The sequence below is a fragment of the Eulemur rufifrons genome, chromosome 25 (assembly GCF_041146395.1).
Source record: "Eulemur rufifrons isolate Redbay chromosome 25, OSU_ERuf_1, whole genome shotgun sequence".
NCBI lineage: Eukaryota > Metazoa > Chordata > Mammalia > Primates > Lemuridae > Eulemur > Eulemur rufifrons.
Genome location: NC_091007.1, coordinates 13,498,681 through 13,521,923, shown reverse-complemented (window position 1 = coordinate 13,521,923; position 23,243 = coordinate 13,498,681). Strand labels below are relative to the sequence as shown.

General features: G+C 36.4%; 1 protein-coding gene across 1 annotated transcript in view; it reads right to left on the bottom strand.

Annotated features, from left to right (window-relative positions):
• The window catches only part of PLXDC2 (plexin domain containing 2), a 357,321-nt gene that overhangs the window by 212,827 nt on the left and 121,251 nt on the right, over positions 1-23,243 (bottom strand). The window contains exon 2 of the mRNA XM_069458825.1: positions 1,236-1,447. Coding sequence (XP_069314926.1) covers positions 1,236-1,447 — 212 coding nt within the window. The remainder of the gene's footprint in view (positions 1-1,235; positions 1,448-23,243) is intronic.

Sequence of the window (23,243 nt, the reverse complement as noted above, 5' to 3'; positions counted from 1 at the left end):
GGGCTTGATTAATAACTGAGAGATTCCCTATTTTTTTCATTGCTGCTTTCAACTCAGGAACAACCACAGAAAGCCAAAGATGTTCCTCAAACTAATCACATAAGACGCTCTGTTTCTAATTAGCCCACCTCTAACTGCCCATGCCAACAGCCTTCAATCGGAACATATGTGAAGCCTTCACTTTCTTTCACTAAAAACTTTTTCACTCTCCTATCTGCCTTGGAATCTCTACCAGCTAAAGGAGATGGTTAGCTTACCTCTTTGCAACAGCAAATGGAATAAATAGCCCCTGTTTATTCTCATTTGGGTGGTCTTCATTTATCTCCATAAGATTTACTTGTTTGCTTTTTTATATCTAGTTCACAAACAAGATCATATTTTATGATTTGCAAGGCTAGGGACCATGGAAAGTTCAGAAATCTAACACAACCTCTGAGGCCTCTGAGCAACCCCAAAATCTGCCTAAAATGTGCCCTCTGCAAACTCCCATACTCAACAAAACACTCTCAAACAATACTCCTCCTTGTACTCCCTGGATCCAACCATAACAAAGAATAACTCACAGTGACAGAGTGACCAACCATCCCAGTTTGTTTAGAATTGTCCCACTTTAGCACTGGAAGTCCTACATCCCAGGAAACCCCTCAACCTTGGGCAAACTGTGATGGTTGTTCACCCTAGGGGACTCTCAACTGCCATGCCATTCCACACCTCAGGCACCACAGAGGCAATTCACTCTGCTGGAAATGTCCTTCCCTCTTGCCATTAACAGGTCTTCAGCCAGGTGAACTCCTCTCCATCTGCCAAGCCCCTGCCTAAATGCCCACTCCTAGGCAAAGCCTCTTTGACAACACCCCAACCCCAATCCCAAACAGATTGATCACACCGTCCTCCAGGCCACACTACAGCCTGTATGGTTTTGCACATGTCACATGACATAGGGATGGTCTGCTTGTGGCATTCAGATGCTTACACAACGAATTCCTTGAGAGCAGGCGTTGTATGGTCCCCTCGCTGTCATCACCACACCAAGCTCGTGTTTGTTTCATGAGTAAATGAATTAATGAATAATTGAATGGCTCAGCTACTACACTTATTAATAAATTGTTCTTTTAGAAAACAGTCCAAACGCTCCAGATTGAGATGAAGGAACAGCTTATGTGTACACAGAAGTTGGGCACCTTCCATGAAATACAGTCATTAATCCATTTCAATTACCCAGAATATTTATCTACCTCAATCTGGGTGGTGTTGTCCTGCCCGTCGTCCAGTAGCAGGTCCGTGAAGCCTCTTGGCTCTGGAGAGTCTTGGCCCATGCTTGCTCGGTTCGAGTCTACCGCCTTGAGAGGCTCCGAGTTCCTTTTCCACCTGTGGCTGTGCGAGTGCAAATCCAGCACCACCTCCCCTTCTGTTTGAGGGAACGCCTGAGCCACGTCATACTGCCAGTCTGAAAAAGAAAGAACATGTGTTACCACCGATTATAAATCATACACACATGTGGCATCTACAAGAAAAGAAAAATGACAATTCTGCTAGTCACGAGAATAGGAAACTAACTTATAACAGTGAAATCTGTTTACTGGTAATATTTGGAGTTGGTATGAACAACTCCGAGTAGAATGCAATTGTGGGATACACCAGGAGTTGTGACATGGTTAACGTGCGGAACTCGCAGAGTTCCTAAAACATATGTGCAGCCCTGAAGCAATGCATTTTTATTCCCTTCCGTCACCCCCTCCACATACACACACACACTTCATAAACATTCTCTGGCTGCTCTGAGAAAGCCAGCAAGAATCCAAACAAAGGAATGAAACCAAGTGATTTTCAGTTTATTTGAAAATAAAAGTCAGACATTATTAACTTGTAAGCTTATACTTATTTTCCATGCATTTATGCTGGACAGCAAAGAGACAACGTATTGGAATGGGTTAAATAATACACGAAATTATCTTTGTGTAAATGGGCGAGCCTACCTTGTAGCTTACAAGCCAGACTTGGTTCATTGCCTAACTCATTTAATAAGCGACACCCACAGGAGTCATCACAAACGCTCTTGTTCATTTGTGCTGTTCTCACCTTGAAATCTTGTCAGGTCTAAAGGATGACAGTGATAGGCACTTATAGAAATGGATGGCAAGGCAAGGAGATCAAATCACAAAGGCATTTTAAAGCCATCTGCAGAGACTGGCCTCACTGACCTAGCTCATCCTGCTACCATGGGAGGAAAAATGAGATTTAATCATTACTTCTAGTCTTTCATTTCGATAGGTCAGCCAGGGAAGGTGTACCACAAGTATTGGTAATTCAGTTTCTGAACAAGAACAGCCTTCTTCTACACAACCATTACCAAAAGATATGAATTGACAGCCTTTGTAACTGGCAGAATATAGGTTCAAAAAGGGCTAAGAGAGTAGTGATTTAATTATAGCTGTAATGTTCCCCTCAGTGCCAGAATATTCCAAGAAACCAAACTGTATTTAAAGTAGTTTATAATATCACTGAATCAGCTACTTAGAACTCTAATAACTAACTTAAGGCTACCTCTACTAATCACAGGCATAACGGTCTAAAATATCTCCTTTTCAACTCAGAAAGGTGTTCTTCTACACAGAGAGGCTATTTGTTGGTTTCACAGGGAACTTAAAAGATCTTCTGTGGCCTGGTGCCTTAGCGGATAGAGCCTAGAAAGAAACACTACCATAGCCTCTGCCATCTAGATCTTTTCTTGGGTTCATAGAGTATTAGAGCTTAAAAGGACCACAGAGACCAAAACAGCAAAGCTCCACAGGGAGAAACCCAAAGCCAGAAAAATGTAGCATTGTGTGCAATTCACTGAATTGCTATAGACTGAAAAGAATTCATGTACATACAGCATTGAGTGTGGTCCCCTTCCCAACTTCTACACAGTAAGTGTTCAGAATGCACACTGAATCAGTACTGTCATCATCACTGTAGAAAATGTTTCTTTTTAACACTGTTGTGCCTAGTGGCCATTGAACGGTACTCAATAAATGTTTATTAACTTTCCGAATGAGTAGATGAATGCATTGTTGACAGTTTCTTTGGACCAAGCATCATAGGGACAGGCAGAAGTAAGTAATTAGAAAAACTACTGTGCAAGGATTCCGGAGACCTGGGCTGAAATTCTTCCTGTTAGGTTCGCTGGTTGTGAGATCAGGCATAGTCTTTTAAAAGTATCTGTGCTTTTGTTACCCCATATTTTAAATGGGAATGAAAATATTTTACCTGCAAAAGCAGACAGCTTTTCTGGAGGAAGTGTCAGGCTCTAAGACCTATGATTCTAGGCAAAGCTACGTAAAGCAATTTTATTTGCTTTATTTATATATACTGCTTCAATACCAAAAACATATGAGGCAGCTTACAACAAAGGTAAGCAATAAAATTTTATATCAGAGAAGACCTCCTAGCACAACACTTAGGTCAACATCAGACACATGCATTTGCCTTGCACTTGGCATGGTAGCAAGTTATACCACTGACACAGCTATGCACATACAGTCATGTAGGAACAAATGAAAATCTATACAGGATCCTTGTTAGGATGTCAATATCGGTAAGAAATGGTAACAAACATAATGCAGGAAATGGTTTCAATGGTCCCAGGTAGAGAAATAATATTGAAAAAGAAAAAACATACACAACAAGGGAACAGCTTCAACCAAAGGTGTATCAGTCCCCTAAAATGTAAATCAGGAAAAAACCTAAAACTTCAAAGAATTAGTCTTCATTAAAATCTTCAAAACAGAATTTCAAAGCAACGCTTGGTTTCTTTTAAATAGGTGTTATTTTCTCTTTCGTGATATTAATTTTTATCGCTTTCTTTTTAGATATTTATAACATAGGACAGAACAGTACTTTCCAGAATGCTCATTAGGGCCCCTAACCTCACACTAGCCCCTGGGGTCCTGCACAGGGCAGGGAGTAGATGGAATGTCTGACATTGCAGGGGCTTCTGTGTAGCATTCTATTCTCAACTTCCTCAAATACCCTTCTCATTTTTCTTCCTGCCTTCTTACTCTAGAGAACAAATGAAAACGAACTTCAGGAGGAGCAATAAAGTCTACATTTCCCACTTAAATTGAAATTTGAGAAGTGTGATTAATGTGTCAAACTCTTGTTTTTGTAGTGAACATTCAGAGTCATCCTTCAGCAGGATTATTGGAGGATGGTAAATTTAGTAGACAGGTAGGCCTCTTTCTGAAACAAGCATGTATGCTGCTTCTAGCACTTACGAGGGCACGTCTCCAGACAGCTGTGGGTTCGAATCTTTTCCCCATTGTTCGCAGTGTTTTATGATTTGTTATCTCTCATTTTGCTGTCACCATCCACAGCTATTGCAGCCAAATGTTGACTTGCTTCTATCTTTGTTCCTCCTAGAATTTGCTGCCTAAAACTTTGAAAACCAATCACTTGCTTGCTCTAATTGTATTTACAAAGAGTAAACAGCATCTCAGGGAGAACTTGAGGGGTTTTCTAATGAGAAAATCTGTGAGTTTTAGTACTCGGCCTTTCTCAGTATCTGTGGTTATTCCTTTTGGTTGGCATTTTAAGTCTAATTCTTTTTCTCCAGTTATGTTATGAATAAGCAAGGCTATCCGATCATGCATAGAGGAAATGTTATTATATGTTCATAATTCAGTAGTACATGGTTCATCAAGACTGAAGTATGAAATTGGCTTAGATTTTCATCTCATTTCTGAATGATTTTTAGAGAAGATAAAACAAGTCAGAGAAGATAAAACAAGTCAAAATTGATGTTTCACAGAAATAAAGACTGAGGATAATCAGAAAAACCACAGCTTGGCTATCTATATTGTAAATTACTCCTATGCATTTCACAGGTTTTCCAACTCATAAAAATATTTTAAATTATTTTTTAGATCAGCACCAAAACTAATCATTCAAAAGCAAGCCAAAGGGATATACGTAATGTAATTTTTCCCTTCCCAGCTGTAGTGAAAACAAAAACAACAGGAGAGATCTTCGAATAGTCTGCTTGAACAGACTGTTTGCTTTCTGTCTACTGTATGTTAATTCAACCACTGATGGAAAACTTTCAAAGATAATTTTTTGCAACATATTTGCCTATAGTTGTTAATCAGATAGCTCATGGAAATGATAAATACATCTTGTGACTCCCATTTGGATAAAATAAAGAAAGCTTTAAAGACACATATTTTTCTATAAACAATACATACACTGATCTTAACCCACTCTTGAAATATTTTATTTGACTACAATAGCAGAAAACCTGTTACTGAAGAAGGTTATTTCATTGTTTTTTTTCAACTGAACATTATTAAGAAACGCCATAATGTCCAGTTAATGTCTGAGAGTAGAATAAGAAATTCATGTGTATCCTTATTCTTTACAAATCTTGCAGGTCTCTGTTGTGTCATCATATACTGTAAAATAACAAAGTAGAAGCAAAAGGGAAGAAAGCTGTGCTGAGAAGGATATGTTTATATTTATGTCTTATTCTAGTGATTTTATTTCAATACCTTGCATTTAACCAATAATTATGTGCTGAAAACATTTTAACCTCATTACTTGAGTCCTGCATACACATAACACTCTCTGAACCACCAGGAATTAACTGCGTAAATTGACATGCATCTTATGTAATTAGGATCCATCACTACTGTGCCTTTTGACAAACACTTTGGCCTGCACTTTACAAGTGAACCAAATCACCACTGTGAATCCTCTGCAGAAACATGGAGATTATTCACTGCAAGCAGATTTGCTGGCTAGATGCATCTGAGAATAGATGAAAATATTTGGCTAAGGTAGACAGCCATATGGCTTTGCATCTCAATTTATTACAGAACTGAAGAGGAAATTCTACAAAAATACTTAAACCCTTGGGTACCTCCATTAATGAACTGGCTACCCCAGCTTTGAGGTTTTGACTGGTAGGATTACAGTTTAAGACAGCTACAGAAGACAAAGCTTACAGAACTTTTTGTCTGAAGATATTAAGGGGTTTGAGTGGCACCTAGACATCTTACTTCACTGAAGTTCCCCAGAAGATTCTTTGTGTCTTCTGGGTTGAGGACTGCTACATGCTCTATCCCCACCATAGGTGCCTTAACTCACATCTCCGTCATCTCCTGCCTCCTAACTGGTCTTATCAAATTCTTCCTTCTCCAATCTTTTCTCCACTAGTTACCAGAGATGCCTGTCAAATTGTTCACTTCTCCTTACTATCCACCCAACTATAACATACTTCACCTTCTCGTCCCAACTACTCCCCTACCTCTTGCTTCCTCCACCATGCCTTATGCTCTCATCATGCAGAATTTCTCAATAATCTCTTTACCTATAATGAATATAGTTACCTTTGCATGAAGGCCCTCTCCCTACTCCCAAGACTTGGAAATCTTACAACGCCTTCAAGATCCAGCTCCAATATTGTCTTTTCAAGTTTGAACTTTTCTTTGACACTCCCAAGCAGAGCTAATTGAGTTTTTCCTCTATAATCCAGTAACTCTTTTTGCCTGACTCCTTAAACACTCTTGTGCCTACTTTCACTTGAATGTGAGACTGTGCAGAAAAGAGTTAATGTAGCACGCCTGAGACTGCTATCCTTAGAACGTCCTGTTTGCAAGGTTGCCCTTGGCTGGCATCTGGGAACTTAGATTTGGGGAGGGTTCCCACCATTCCCAACTGATAAAAGTGGCTCACTGTACCTAAACTGGGTGAACAATATGGTTCATGGTGAATACCTGTCTCCCTTCTGGGAGTCTGGAATTTTGGTACATGCTAGACAAAAGGTAGCTATGTGACCAGCCCTCAGCAAGACCTTGGGAACTGAGTTTCTAATGAACTTCCAGTTTAGACAATATTTCACATACACTGTCACAACTCATTACTGGAAAAATGAAATGTGTCCTGTGTGTCTAGAAAGGACTCTTGGAAATTTTACCCTGGTTTGCCAGACATTGTGCCATATGCCTTTTCCCTGTGATGATTTTGCTTTGTCTCCCTTTCCCATAATAAATCATAACTATGAGTATGGCTGTATGATGAATCTTGTGACTCCACCTAGCAAATCACCAAAGCTGGAGGGAGTCTTGGGGACACAGAGATATTTCAGGATAGGGACTCTATCTTTCTTACATATTTTTCCCATCAGTACAAACATGGGCATTGGCATGTAATAAGTATCTAAGGTTTCTGAATAATGAATGAATGAATGAACGAATGATGAGGTTACTGCTCATCTAAGACAGTGTCTTAAAAGTTTATGTATACAATTTCCTGTCCAAATTATTAAGATTTTAATCACGTTTCTGAGTAGTCAGAGAAAGGGGTAGGAAAAGGAGAATACGATGTGAAAACAAATCTATAAAAGCTTCTATTTATTTGAGATGAGCTTAACTCAAAAATAGCTCACTGGCCAGTTGGGTAATGTTCAGTAACACTCATGGTTACAGTTCATCATCTCTGTTCTCTTTGGTTAATGAAATCAGTAAGAAATATAACACATGTCTTTGAAGAATGTGGACTCGGTCCAGTGAGATTGAACAGCTATAAAGCAGATGAAAAGAGAACAATTTTAAGTTAAAAATGGAAAATAAGCAGAGAATTACTCTACACGTTTGATGCATAAGAGTTCAATCTCCGAGGTGGCAGAGAATTGGAACCATAAAGGCCTACAGTCTAAATGCAAGTGCTTCAAACACCCCTATTCTCTGTCCTTACCCTTCTCTGACTTCAGTCATTGCAGGGTTCTAGATCACTTGCAGGGTATTTTTTTTCACGTAGAACATTTGGCAGTTTAAGAAAAATACATTAAAGAAATAAAATGAACCAAAATGGGAAAATCAGAGTAAGCAAGCACTCAATCCAAAATATACGCTTAAGCAATTTATACTTTTAAGATGTGATGTCTTATAATTTTACTATTAAATAAAATAATGAACATTTTAATTATATATGTAAAAATGGTAAATGTTGTTATGGAAAATATAAAGCGTGCTCAGCATTATGAGCCATCATTAGGAAAATTTAAGACCACTTTAAAGTACTACTACATCTTTATTATATTATCTTTAATACAATAATGTAATAGTACATTATTATTGTATTAAAATAAATAGAATAAAACTATGTTAATGGTTATAAAACAAAGATGTTTTATACATTGTTTCCAATGATAGGTTGATAATAACAATGACTGAGCCTCCTTTAGGGTTAGTAATGTATTTGGCATGTACTATTATCCCACTTTACATATGAGGAAATCGCTGTATGGATGAGAGAAGTGGTGAACAGGGAAAGTAACCAGATGTACCTTGTGAAGCTGGGTCTTAACTACTACCTAAGCTGCCTCTGACTAATCTTTCAGGGATCAATTTAGCAATCTGCCACAAAGCCTAGTGATATAAGAAAACAATCTAAAAAAAAAAAATAGCAATTATCTAAGCAAAATATGCAACCTAAAACAGCAAAAATATATAAACAATCCAGCATGTGAAAGCAAAAAGGAATATAATATCCCATCATGTGACTCTGTTAATATGAGGAAATAAAACACTGCTCCTATAAAAACAGAGCAGAAAGTAACAGCACATTAATATTGATTATATCTTTTGTTAATCTTGAAAGGTTTGGGAAGTACTTTAAAATAAATAATTAATCTTCTCATGAATTGAGGATTTTCTATTAACTGCCTAGTACACATTTAAAAGAAAAATGAAATCCAAGTAGATTTCAGCACTTGTTTTACTGTGATGATAACCTCTCATCTTATAATTCAAGGACAATTGTCAAAGAATTCAGAGCATTCACTGATTTTTTTAGGTACAAATCTGTCAGATTTAGGCAATAGGCTTATTTCTACATGAGCCATAATCTACAAATAATCTATAAATAAGAAAAAGGGCATTTGATTAAATCTGAGAATCTATCTTTAATAAGGTCCTTGTGATTTTTCATAAGGAATATGGCATCATGAACCAAGAAAGCACAGAGAGTCCGTAGGTATGCAACCTCACACTGTCTGTACAATGAGGGGGGTCAGCCTTACCGCCTTTATGGCCTCTCCCAGCTAAAAAAATCTATTATTCTACTGTTTAGCTAAATATCTTGTTAATGTACTTTAGGCTATTTGAGTCATTTACTAAATATTCTACATTTGTTTAAGTTTATTTTATTTGTGAAAATTCATGAATTATGATAATTCAGTGGATCCACAGCACAACAAATAACTAAAATTACTTGGCAAAATACTCTAACACTCCTATTTATCATTAGCCATCCTAAACTGCTCTTGTTTCCTGTATTGGTAATGGCTAATTTTAAAATAAGGGCTCGGCACTAAAAGCTAAGTCCCAGTCCATGAAAAGTTTGACTCTGCCAATCAGGGGAGATGGAAACTTCTGTCAACAAGGACCAGAAATGGCCAATAGCCTTGCTAAGAAACATGTGAAAATTCTGAGCCATAACAGGCCAGATGGAGTCAATTGTTATAATGGTGCCCAGTGTCAGAAATGATCTCCAAATGCCTAGTGCCCAAATTACTGAGAGAGTTTTACCAAATCAAGGCTGCCAGATGTCTGATAGACTCAATCTCATCCCACAGTGTCATCACACCATATCCAGTTTGTGGGGTCAGAAACATAACAGCCCAATGTTGAGCCCAGGCTGACTGACTCAATGACCAGAGATGACAGCCAACGCATGTACTTGTATCAGATATTTTGTAAATTACATGTTTTAAATCAGATAAATTATGCCATCATCAACTTACCAGTTCCCTTTATTATTAATTCATGCTAGTATTAGGAGTGAAATATCTTGATATGGAAAAAACGTTTCTATATGTAACCTTACGGTTTTGAGTTAAAAAACAAATCATCTTATAATTTCCCCATTCCCAAGAATGGGAATACTTTAAGCCAAAAACTGAGAAAATGATGAGAAATAGATACTTGAACATCAGTATAAATTTAGTTAACAATTTTTGATTATTCACAAACTGTATCATACTTTTAATACTTTATTTCACACCACTGAATTTAATAAGATTTTTTCACTTTTTTTGGAAACGAGGAATATTTAAATTTGAATATCAACCACCATTCATCTAAGTAGGAGTTTTAAAATAAAGCTCCCAAGAATTTCTAAAATGCCATGAATGTCTGAATTCTGTCATTACTTTCTTAAACAACATTCCCTAATTAAATTGCATGATTGCATATATTTATGCTGATTACATAATTTAACTAACATTGTAAATAATCCACAATCAACAAAATTACATTATAAAAAGAAATCAAGAGAGTAAAAACTGTACTAAAATTAGATTTCAACTTTTGTGATATATTCCTAAAATATACAAACAACCAGTTAAGGATTAAGCCACCAAAATGAGATGGAAATCCACATTTCAAAAGTAATCTATCAACACTTATAGATTAGTAGAGCTCTGACACTTTTAGAATCCAATTGCTTCTCTCTTCGTTTATTTTTGAATTATTTTTTTTGTAAAAAGTTTTTTACCATAAAAGTGGTAAACTAAATAAACTAGAAGAGGCTTTGCTTTAAGTACTTATTACAATACAAATTTAGGATAAACTCCGAGTGTGGCTGTGTCCTACTTTAGCACAGGCACCTGAATTTCATAAAATAATTAACCAATGTTTTTCATTATTGGGCAAGAACTACTTGCCAGGATATTATCAATAATTATCTTTTATATAGTCACTAATGCTCAGGACAACACTAAGACAGGAATTCTTTCCTTTATTTTATAAATAAATAAGCAATATCTGGGGAACATGGATAAAGAAAATGTGGTGTATATATACCATGTAGTACTACTCAGCCATAAAAAGGAATGAAATAATGTCTTTTGCAGAAACTTGGATGGGACTGGAGAACATTATCCTAAGTGAAGTGTCTCAGGAATGGAAAAACAAATACCACGTGTCCTTACTAATAAGTGGGAACTAAATAATGGGTACAAATGGTCATAAAGTGGTGGAAAGGACATTGGAAACTAAGCAGGAGGAAAAGAGGAAGGGGAGAAAGAAATAAAAACGTACCTACTGGGTACAACGTACACTATTCAGGTTATGGGCACACTAAAAGCCCTGACTTCACATTATACAACTTATCCATGTAACAAAAAAAAGTGTATCCCTTAATATTTTGAAATTAAAAAAAAAACTGCCAAATGATGGAAGTTATACAATTTCCTTACAGTAAGCATCACCCCATTTTATCTTAAGAAAAGAAAAACTATTTGTATAAGAGAGTAAATAATGAAGGGCTTTAAAATATTATTAAAAATATTTTTTAAAAATATAAAAATTAAATCATTAAAAAATAGAAAAAAATTTTAAATACCCATTATTCTGTTATTCTGTTCCAGTTGTAGGAGGTAGAGTTATCATCTTAGTGAATTTCCATCCTGGATATTTCTCTATGTGTCTACATATGTCTACATACATACAAATATGTGTGTGTGTGCATATGCATGTATAACTTGATTTCAGCACTACACAATAAATATCTTTTTGTATTGTTGACTTAAATACTACATTTAATGAACAATTAGAGTCTACCATAAACTAATCCTCAATTGTTGAAGTTTCAATCTGATACTAGAGGCTAAACTTTTGCAAACAAACTCAATTCTTTTCTCAGGAAAAATTGCTGGGTAGAATCTGTGTGCTATTGTGCTCAGACTACATCAGCATACACATGCAGCCACAGGATATGAGGATGGGCATATTGTATTTTCACCATTCACCTAATGGTGTCCTTCAAAGAAAGTTTATCTATTTGTTAGCTGAACAATGGAATCTCACTATTTTAATTTACATTCTGATTGGTAATGAGTGAACATTTTTTTGCTATTCCCATTTCATGTTGCTCTCTCTTTTTTTTAAATTTCAGTATATTATGGAGGTACAAATGTTTAGGTTACCTATATTATCTTCGCCCTGCCATGTTTCTTTCTTTTTATTTTTCTTTTTGGATTATCCTATTCAAAACCTTCCTATGGGATAGAAAACTCCTTTAAAATTTACTAAGTGTTTTAGTAAAAACACAATTTGTAAACAATTTGCAGAAAATCACATTATATACATCTGCCAGAAACAACTCTATTGAAGTTGACACACTTTCCCCAAACATAGGGGAATATTACATTGTTCAGTTACTTTGCAATAGTTCTGATTCAAGGAAAGGTGGAAGGATTGTGTTTGTAGATAGGATTCAACATGCATGGTTTTCTACATCTTTATTTTCAGCATATACCATGAGGAAAACATTCCAAAGAAGTGGGGGAAATGCTCCTGCCCTTCAGAAGATCCCAGCTAAAACATTTTATCGACAGTCTCTCCTGCTATTGTGAAGAAACCACCACCCCTGTCTGACTGTGCAACTTATATCATAATAGTCTATTGACTCTTCTGGAAAAATTGTCTTACCTACAGAAAGAAGTATACCCACATATTTGTCCCTAGCCCAAGAATGTTTTTTTTAACAGGCAAAGTCCTCATTAACATACAAATCAGATATTTCCTTTGATCTATATTTTCATTTATATTGGCCTATGGGATTAAATAACAGCATGCCACCTTTTATGTGGTAGGTTTCAGAATATACTTTACAAACATTGGTTTTGTTTTTTAAATTCCACATTCTGCTAAGCATCTCCCAGGTGTTTTCTTGTTTAGTCATTCTTCCTCAGACTGAACCAGAACAAATTGGTTTTACAGTACCAGACATCTAAATATGGTATTAATAACTTACCTCTAATTTGAAAAGTTGCTAATATGAACATTTTAGACCTTATCAAATGGTCTAAAAATATTGGCCACAAAATAACAATACTGAAAGCAATACAGCATTTGACTTTATCACTAAACAGTGAGAATATTAACATACTTTATCCTTGCCAAAATAATACAATTTTAGAAATGATGTCATATACTAAATAATTCCTTTCTAATATCTCTATGGTGTGGGTATGCTAGTCTTAAAATCCACTATGAAGTAAAGGTTCATTTTTGGTACTTCAGATGCAATCCTTCAGTCAAGTCTCACAAATTGCAGACAGCGGTATAAAGAGAATTATTTGATTTTGAGAAGAGGGTTAGATATAATTTCTTCAACTTATGAAGAGTTAAGGGGAAAAAGTGTGGATGATAGCACATAAAGAAAAAGTAGGAAATTGTTAGTCAACTCAGGAGAGGCTTTAAATTCCTATAAATCATTAGAATGTCCTCATCTTTCCGGGAAGCTACGTGTATCAGGCATTTTCCAATTCTGTATTTCCTTAGTTATCAGTTAGGCTTGCAAAGGCTTTCAAAAAACATTGAGCCTCTAAAATTCTAACAAAAGAATAGTAGGTTCATATGACAGATTACCCCCAAAATGGCAGTTATGTAAATAATGAATCTGGTGCCAAACCAAGGACAAAACCACTAAATTTATTCATCACTAATAAGGCTTTCAAGAAGAGAAAGCGTAATTATTTGGTACTAGAAGTCTAAATTTTAAACAAGGTAGAATGGGGGAAAGGAATAACATATAAATCATGCAGGTTACGATTCTAAACTTTTCCTCCTATCTTCTGTTGACAAAAAATAAAATTAAAAATAACACAACCACATCAAAACTCAGAATATCAACCTAGAGTAAAGAAGGATGGCAAGTGTACCTTAATATTTAAATTTCAATCAATTTAAATCTAAACATGTATGCAGGACACTCTGGACTAAAGGGAGGGTATTAAGCCAGTGTAGAAATACATTATGGGAGATGAGCTACACATTACAATGAAAAGCCAGATACGCCTTTGACACACTAGGAAAAGGAAATAGGAAAGCAAAGGTTTTGATTGTGGGTGTTTAGAATGGTGGCAAAGTTGCATAAAAATAATTTGGGGAGTCAGCTAAAGTAAAGAGAACCCCTTTGGAAATAAGCAACTGATGTGACGTGGTTATTCTATGGAAGTATCAACTACTTTGGTTCGCTCCTTCCCCGGGTTGGAGACCATCTTTTCAGGCTCTTCAGCCAAATGAGATTAACCTCACTTGTCTTCTACTCAATACTGAAACCTGGGTAATGGCTTTACTCCATTTATACTTCAATTAATAGAAACTTAAGAATGGCAGTACTTGAAAAAAGAAAATTGAGAAAGGGAGATAGTGAAATACTTATATATATTTCACTGATATCTCCTTTTTTCAATTAAATGTATATATCCCCCCAACCACTGCCCACTTCAAAAACTGGTGATAACTAGCCTTGAGCACTTCCAATGTTCATGCGCCCGAAACACTATTTGCCTCGAACTCCACCCATCTCACTCAAAAGTAATACACCTGCATCTCTTCTAGAATAAATTAATACACATTAACAGGTTTCTATTCTACACAGGTAATTTTCTTTCACATTTCTCCAGAGGAAAAGTAAAATGCTCTGAGACAAACTTTCAAGTATAGTGCTTATAAAGAATGGCGTGTAAATAAAAGAAGAAAATACATCACCATGTTCTCACTTTAACTTTACATAATGTCTCCCATCTCCCAACACACTGCTCTGGAGCAAAGTATTTTAACCTGCCTTTTGTTATGAATTACTTGGCTGGGTAACAGACAGGCAGCCTGGGATCCTTTTTTTTTTTTTTTTTTTTTTTTTTTAAGCCATCAACATCTTACAATGCTATTTGGAATGCTGAGAGAATGCTTTGTTCCTTTCTCACTTACCAATCAAATACTTCATGAAGTTTAATTAAAATTAAGTCAAAAATATTCTCAGTGTTTATATAAACCTTAGGTTTGTTAACCTGTTATTGGATTTTCAAAAATACCTGTTTAGAAAACTGATTTAATTTTCTATTTATATGTAAATTTCAGCTTCTAAGCTTAGATTCAGGTCTGTTCTGAGAATGCTAATCCTAACTCTACCATATTTATTAAACTCTTTGAGTACACTTAGAAAGACCTCTCACCAGTATCAGAAACATTTCAAAGTACTCTGCAAAATGCCTAAGATTGTATTCATGACAAAACAAATCCTTTCTCCTCAACTCAATGTACATTCATTTGTTCATTCATTCATCCATAAATCCAGTCACGCTATTAAATAGCTTCAAACTTTTCAAAGGCCCAGTGGCATGAAGAAGCAGCAGCCAGAACATGGCACAGGCAGGAATGTGAGTTCGACTGGAGGAGAATAAGGAGGGCTAGTGTGTCTGGAGTGGAAGCAGCAAGAGCAGAGTGGTCTGAGACAAGGAGAGGAAGTGAGTCGGAACCATATCGCCCAGGGCCTTGCAGAGGCAACAAAGTTGAATTCTGCTCTGAGGAATTGGAAAGCCATTGGAAGGGTTTTAGGAGTAAAGGGGATGATCTAACATGATTTTAAAAGATCACTTCCACTACTCACTTCAGAATAGACTGCTTGAGTATAAATTATGTTTTCATCACCTTAGGTTTAACTGATAAAAGCAAACAATGCTTTTATTCTGAAGATTTTTGGCAATCATACATAAAGACGAACAGGTTCACTCAATAAGGGATTGACTAAGTCCATGAACTAATTGTTAGCATAAAGAGTGGACTGTGAGAAGAAAAATAAGTACTTAGTTAGGCTGATGGATAACTAACAATTGAAATGTCTAGGATTGTTAATTCTCCATCTCATGTGTTTGAGAAGACATACAAAATACCTGACTGAGAATTTTCCACATCATCAGCAACTTCTCTAAGTGAAAATATGAAAACAAATGATCTCCACTGTAATCCACTGTAATAATCTCCACTACAGCAGAATCTGCATTTGAACTTCATGCATCAAAGTGTGACATGAAAGAGCAAAATAACCTGATATATTCTATTTCCATTTTTCTTTGCTTAATATTCCAAAAGGTAGAGAGGAAAGCAAATTAATTTTAACAAATAAAATCAAAGAGAAGGGGAGGAAACACCCCTAAATTTATGATGGTTTATTGTCTACAGAGACTGGCTGAGGTCCACATCTCTACCAAAGATCTGACCAAAGAATCTCAGTTTTCAATGTATTTGTATTTCAATACATTAAATTTCAATGTATTGCCTGAATAACTCAGGAATGTGGAAAGTAATTAAGTTGGTTTCCTGCACAGATAATAAACCTTCACAGTTGTATTAGATGCTCAAGAAATCTTTGTTGAGCGAATGAGTAAACAACATCATTTAAAGAAAAAGAAAGGAGACTTACGATTTTCTTTTACCAGAGTAAGAATAAAAGGGAAAATTAAGAATAGCTGTTATAAAACCAAAAGACCTACAAGTTAACTTAAATAAAATTTCTAAATTTTTCCTAAAATTAATAAAAATACACTCAGACCAATTTCTCAAACTTTAGAATGCATCAGAATGACATAGTGTTCCTGAAGACTCCTCAAACCCACTGCGTTCACAAAGACCCCAGGGGATACTGAGGCAGGTGGATCAGAGAACTGTACGTAGGGAAACACTGCTGTCAGTAAAGCACAGAAGAATACTACTTCTCCTGTGTCCTTGGAATTAAAGATCATAAATGCATACTTTGGGGGGTGCCATCCACAATTACATGTGGCATATGAGTAAAAACATAAAATAATCTATAGATGTTGGTGCTGACTTTATTTTAAAATTGAAAAGACTTGCTCAAATATTTGGAATCTTATATTAACTCCCCCTAGACTCATGTGTCCCTTTGAAAAGTTCTTTCTTAACTATTATCTACTTTATTTTTCACAACAGCCCTCGAGTTATGTAAGGTAGTATCATTGCTCCAACTTTATAAATGAAGAAATTCACCTGCAAGTGGGTAAAGTTCATTGTCTGAGGTTCCATCCCCAGTCATTGGCCAGCTGCCACCTGAGCCTGGGTCTTCAGAGGTCAAATTCAGTTTCGGCTCCCACAAGAAGGCTGGCTGGGCTGCTCAGTGTCATCACCCTATGCATTCCTTTCTTTCACTAGGACCCCCACCCAACACCAGACCTTTTACAGTGGTAGCCAACATAACAACCAGCAATGGGGAGCCTTGAGATAGGGGAACACATGGAAATTAGGGGTAATGGGGACCTGAATTCTTTTTGGAACTTGAATTATATAGGATATGCTATGTGAATCTTAGAGTAGTATCCTCTACTCTTTCTTGCCTGACACTTTGACAACCCATAAGAATAGGTCATCTTATGACAAATTGCTGGACCACATCACAGTAACACATTCAGACTAATTTATTACCCTACAATGTAGGCCTACCTTTTATATTGTAAATATCAAGATTAATTATTGGAGTGATGAGCTGAGCAGACAAGGTACCCAGGAAAATCTAGGACTCCGTTTCTCAAGTACAGGACTCACCTGAGGGAAAGTGAGGGGACTTGACAAAATGCAGATCTGACTCAGTACATCCAAGATGGGCCTGGAATTCTGCATTTCTGACAAGCCCCTGGCCTGTGGACCATACTTTAAGCAGCAAAGCTACAGGAGAGACAGATTAAACCCAGGACTCCAGAAAATAACAAGAACCAAAGGAAAACTCAGATAGGGGTAGGAGGCAGAAACAAAGAAACCTGCATAAATATTCTCGTCTCTCTCGATTGTTGGTTTCCTTGGGGTTACCGAAAATTTCTGAGTAAGGGTAGCTATTCTACGAGAAGACTTCATGCCTTTACCCTCTCAGTAGTGTGTTCTAGTCCAGTGGCCAATTCCTCCACCTGGCTTGGACCTCCAAAAAAGTTAAGTAGTCACTTATCCTCAGAAAACAAAAAACAGTAACAATAAAGAACATTAAAAAGCCACACATATCAATGTAGGAACACCTAGAATCAAAGAAAACTATTTCTTTCCTCCCTTTTTGTCTTGCACAAGATAAATAGTATGCCTTCTTTCCCAGTTTGGCTAGATTAATTTAGAAGGAATGAATTTAAAAGTGGAATTCAAGATTTACCTACTGTAGATCTGATTGCTATTGAATCTACTACTGATACTTGGAAGTATCGAGTGACTAACTCAGTTAAGAGTAAAGATTTAGAAATTTCTCATTATTAACTGAGGGGTACCCGAAGAGATATTCTGCTTAGAAGAGAATTTGTATCATTAAAGTGTGATATAAATAATTTTAAATTTAAAAAATACTCTGAAGAACATACTAATGGTATAAAAAAGTATTTTTTAACATTTCATTGTCAATAATCATAAAAAAGTATGTTAACATTGGAAAAATTGATGGTTCTTTAGTGACTACTACAAAGTGGGAAAATGAACTTTTTATAACATATTTAAATTTCAGCAGATTTACTGCTTAAAGAGATAAACTGACTTTGCAGATCTGGGTGTTCTTCGTTCAATAAAGAGGCAATTGTGTAAGGATTCAATGTTTCCTCAGCAATGTGAATGACTGTTTACATAGTTTATTTCCTTACAATCTTATATAATGCATCCAAGAAAAATAATAAAGAAGCTTATTTTTATAGCAGGTCTTTTTTGTTGTTGTTAAAAACCTGTCCACTAGATGCTGAATAGTCATCTCAAAAAAAAAAAAAAAAGGAAAAAGGAAAAAAGCTTGCTGCTGTTCAGCTAGTGAGCATGATTTCTATTTTTAAATGATGTAACAATCATATTACCTACACTGTATAAAATATACAGATTAATTTCACTATCCTAACATAGAACTGGAGACATAAAATTAAACTGTTATTACTGTTGCTGGTATTTCTGGATTATGTTGCAAAAAGCAGTCTGTTTCATAGCTGAAATAAACCCAGGAGTCTATGATATTCTAGAAGATAAAAGACTGTGAAGGTGATTGAACCAGGATACTGCAATATTAGACCTGTTAAAAGTTGAACATTCACAGAATGGAGGGATGGTTTTGAATGTATCTGTCACAAATCAGCCACACATGACCACTCAGTGACTCCAGGATTAAAATTAGTTATGTGAAGTGTTGTTATGTCTTCCTCAAGGGAAAAAAACATTCTAAAATACTGTCTCAAATGATTCCCTTCTTTTAGGAAGATTTGACAAAAACCCAGTTTTAGTTAAATGAATGCATTTACTGTTGTGGAAACTCCTTGTCATTTGCTACCAAAGGGTCAAACTGCAGCACTCTGCAGATTGGACCATGCATTTTAGACTAACGATAACACCACTAGAAATTTCTGTTTTGCTCTTTGTCAAAGGGCTGTGAGTGCTTTCACATGCATTGTCTCACTGAACTGACCCAGCTCAGAGAGGCGGGTTCAGGAATTTATGGATGGTTAGTTATCACGGGAAAGCTTCACATGACTCAGAGCTTGGATTTTCTCCCCAGAAAGGCCTGAAGAGCAGCCTTGCTCTTCTGTAGCGGGTGCTTACAATCAATGCCATGCTAATTTGAAATAATCCATTATTTTATTGACTACATAATTCAACTTTTTGTGTTTATATTGATAGATACCATTTACAATGAGTTGGCTGTAAACTAACAAAAAGACTCATGATGAATTCGCCACCATTGAAAAACAAAATTGATACCCACTAGCCTGATGTTCACTCATTCTGTGAAACCTCATCTCAATCTGGCAGGGTGTGCAAAGATGCTTCCAGGTTCTGGGTAAGCTTACTAAAGAGAGCGGTCAGATGTCCATGTGATTTCCAGAGCTCTTCTTCTGCTAGGACTATCTGCTACATCAGGTTTAGAATCAATTCATCTATTAAATCACGTCCAGCAGAATGAGGTTCAAGTCTCAACCACATCTCAAACCACGTAAATAGATAAAAGGGTTAGGAAAAGCATGTTCTAGGACTGAAAGTTTGTATCTGCCAAAAATTTGTTATGTTGAAGTGCTAACCCCCAATTTGGCTGTAATTGGAGATGGGGCATCTAAGAAAGTTAGGAAAGTTAAATGAGGTCAGAAGTGGGGCCCCCTGATCTGACAGGCTTAGTTTACTTATAAGAAGAAATATCAGAGGAGTGTGGTCTCTCCCCTTCCCCCACCCCACACTCCCTCACCACACCAAGGAAAGGCCTTGTGAGGACACAGCAAGAAGAAAGCCATCTGCAAACCAGGAACAGAGCCCTCCCCAGAAACCAAATTTGTAGGCACCTTGATCAGGAACTTCCAGCCTCCAGAACTATGAGAAAATATATGTCTGTTGTTTAAGTCACCCAGTCTGTGGGTATTTTGCTATAGCAGCCCAGGCAGACTGCGATACCAGACATCACAAATGGAACTGATCCTTTACGTGTGTTTAACAGTTAATTAGTTTCTGTGAGGGACACACAAGAGTATAAGGCTCCTTTCTAAAACTTGCTAAAATCTGTCAACACACTGAAACCTTCAACTGGATATATCCACTGCAAAGATCCGTTCATTTAGATGTAAAAGAGATGTAAAAAAAATAATTTTGCTGTTAAGAAATGCAGAGATGTGCCATCAAATTGACATTTACTCTCATCTCTTGTATGTCTTGTATGTCAACAGTTTAGCAAAATATAATTGAAATAAGAAGCCTGTGGCACTATAAAAATCATCAAAGAGAATTTGAATAACACTTAAGATGCTTTGATATTACTTCAAATGACACCCAGGATATACGACACTAAGAAAAGGAAACACTTTTCTAAAGAGAGATTTCGATAATAAAGATTCAATTGGGAAATGAACCAAAGGCCAAGGCCCCTGGATCAATCTGGATCATCTAGGCTTAGTCATTTCTCCACTGTGGAAATGCCCAGGGGCAAGTTTATTTTAAGAGGTAGTAATAAGGAGCTCAAGTTACCACGTTTTGTAACTTAACTAATCCCTGGGTGTAAGGAAAACTAGTTAAGTGTTACCTTCGGAGACTCTAAAGCAGGGAGGAAGATTAAAACACAAAGCAACTCAGGTGATAATTTGAAGAAGTTGGTTAAAAAATGTTGATGAAAGGAAGAAGTACAGCTTATCTAAATTGGCTCAGATTATTCTGAAAGTATTTATTGAATATGTGCCAAGTATTGAACTGCGCTCAGGAGATGCAGCAGTTGGCACTGTACCGAGGTATCACAATATTGGCTTCAGTCCCCATCTTCCTTGTTTCTATGGTAGTATTTATAATGCTATGCAAAAGAAAAAAAAAGGTCCCGTAGCAAATAAAGCTGAGGAAGTTTTGTTTAAAACTAGTTAGATGTATTTTGAGGCCAAAGGACATGTTAATATATACAGAGAATCTTCAACCTGGAGATCTTTTATCAAGAGGCATTTCTTTTGGTTCCTGTTCTACATATACACATACATATAAGAAAATACTTGTATAGTAACACTGACTAATGATGTTCTTGTTCCATCATTTCCATGGATATAAGAAATAATAATTATGAGAACTTACTCTTATCTCATAATCAATACTTTGCAGAGTGGTCAAGAAGTTGTCATTGTAATGAGTTATTTGCCTCCCAAACCTCCATTTTACTACTCACAATAGAGGGTCCAATTGTAATCCAAATTTTTAAACTGCGGAGTTTTGTGTGAAATTATGATTGATTGGTAGCCTATTATTTAGAATCTCATTCAAATGCCAAGTAATTACTGAGGGGTAAAACTAAAACACACCTGCTGCTGCTGGGTTTCTGAAACTCTAAGACTCTTTAGTATCACTGAATTTTGCTGATGATAATTTACTTTGACCTGAGAGCTGGGCTGAAATTAAACTTGAGCACTAAAACATTCTCTATATACCTGAAAATTTTCTTTTTTGAAAAAACATGTATGGAGGAAGATTTCTACACAAGTAAATGCTTTTAACACAGCACCTTTTGCTGCTCATATGAAGCAACTATAAATGAAAGAGTTCAGATTTTTGGAATAAAAATAAATTATAAAGCAACAAATAAGCAAAAAAAAAAAACCAAATAAAAAGATATATTTAGTCTCTAGTTGAAAACAGAGAAATTGAGATGTAAAATTTGAGAGTCAGAAGGAAACTTAAAGATTAATTAGTCTAGTTTAAAGATGGTGAATTGAATCTACATGTTCGCTTCTGTTATTACTTTAAAATTCACTAAAATCAGGGCATAGGGATCTTTGAAAACCATAAACCCATAAAGAAAATAAAATGGAGGAGAAGAGAAGATGACCTACAAAGTTCTAGCTACCAGGAAACTAGAAGGCTAATTTGCTCAGAAATTGGATCTACCAGGTACATCAGAAGGGTGGGACAGGAAATTGAGGAGGATGAAGCAGCAGCTAGACTCCCAGATGATCTGCTCAACTTTGCAGAAAACTGGAAGCTTGTTATCTGAAAAGGCTAAAACACAGGGACACCAGGTGCTACGGACTAAAATGTCCCCCTGCAAGATTCATATACTGAAGCCCTAACCCCCAATGTGATGGTATTTGGCAGTGGGGCTTTTGGAAGGTGATTAGGGTCAGATCTGGTCCTTATGGTAGGCCCCCATGATGGGATTAATGCCCTTATCAAAAAAGGAAGAGACATAGGAGATCTCTTTCTCCACCATGTGAAGATACAGCAAGAAGGCAGCCAGCTGCAAACCAGGAAGAGAGCCTTTATCAGATACCAAATCTGCTGGCACCTTGATCTTGGACTTCCCAGCCTCCAGAACAGTGAGAAGTGAATGTTGATTGTTTAAGCCACTCAGTCTATGGTACTTTGTTATGGCTTCCTGAACTGATTATGATACCAGGCAATGGTGAAAGCAGGGACACTACCCTATGATCAGGAGATTACTTAAATGGTTATCATCTGAATGTGGAAACACCTGCACTCTACCTCCTCCCCCATTGGCCTCCTGTTATGCTGATGTCCAGTCTTAGGCATCTCAAGCAGATGAATAGAAGATTGTTCTCCAGGATAATGCTTCTTTCCTAGGGATCTTGTTAAAGAGCAGATTCTGATCAGTAGGTTTGGGGTGAGGTCATAGGTTCTATATCCAACAAGTTTCCAGGTGATGTGGATACTGTTGGTCATGATCCATACTTTTAGTAGCAGATTCTAGAATCTCACTAACACAAAAGGCTGATGTATACTGCTATTCGCAATTTTCCAACAAAAAGTCCCAGACAGATCAATCTAGAATGAATGCCAATCAGCTTTATACCATCCTACTTCACAATATGAGAAAATGTCCAAGGATTTTGAGAAATCTGAGGAATGTCTCTAATAAAAAAGAGTGAGACTGGACAGAGGCAATTTGAAGGGAAGAGATATTATACAATGAGATGAAAACTATCATTAATG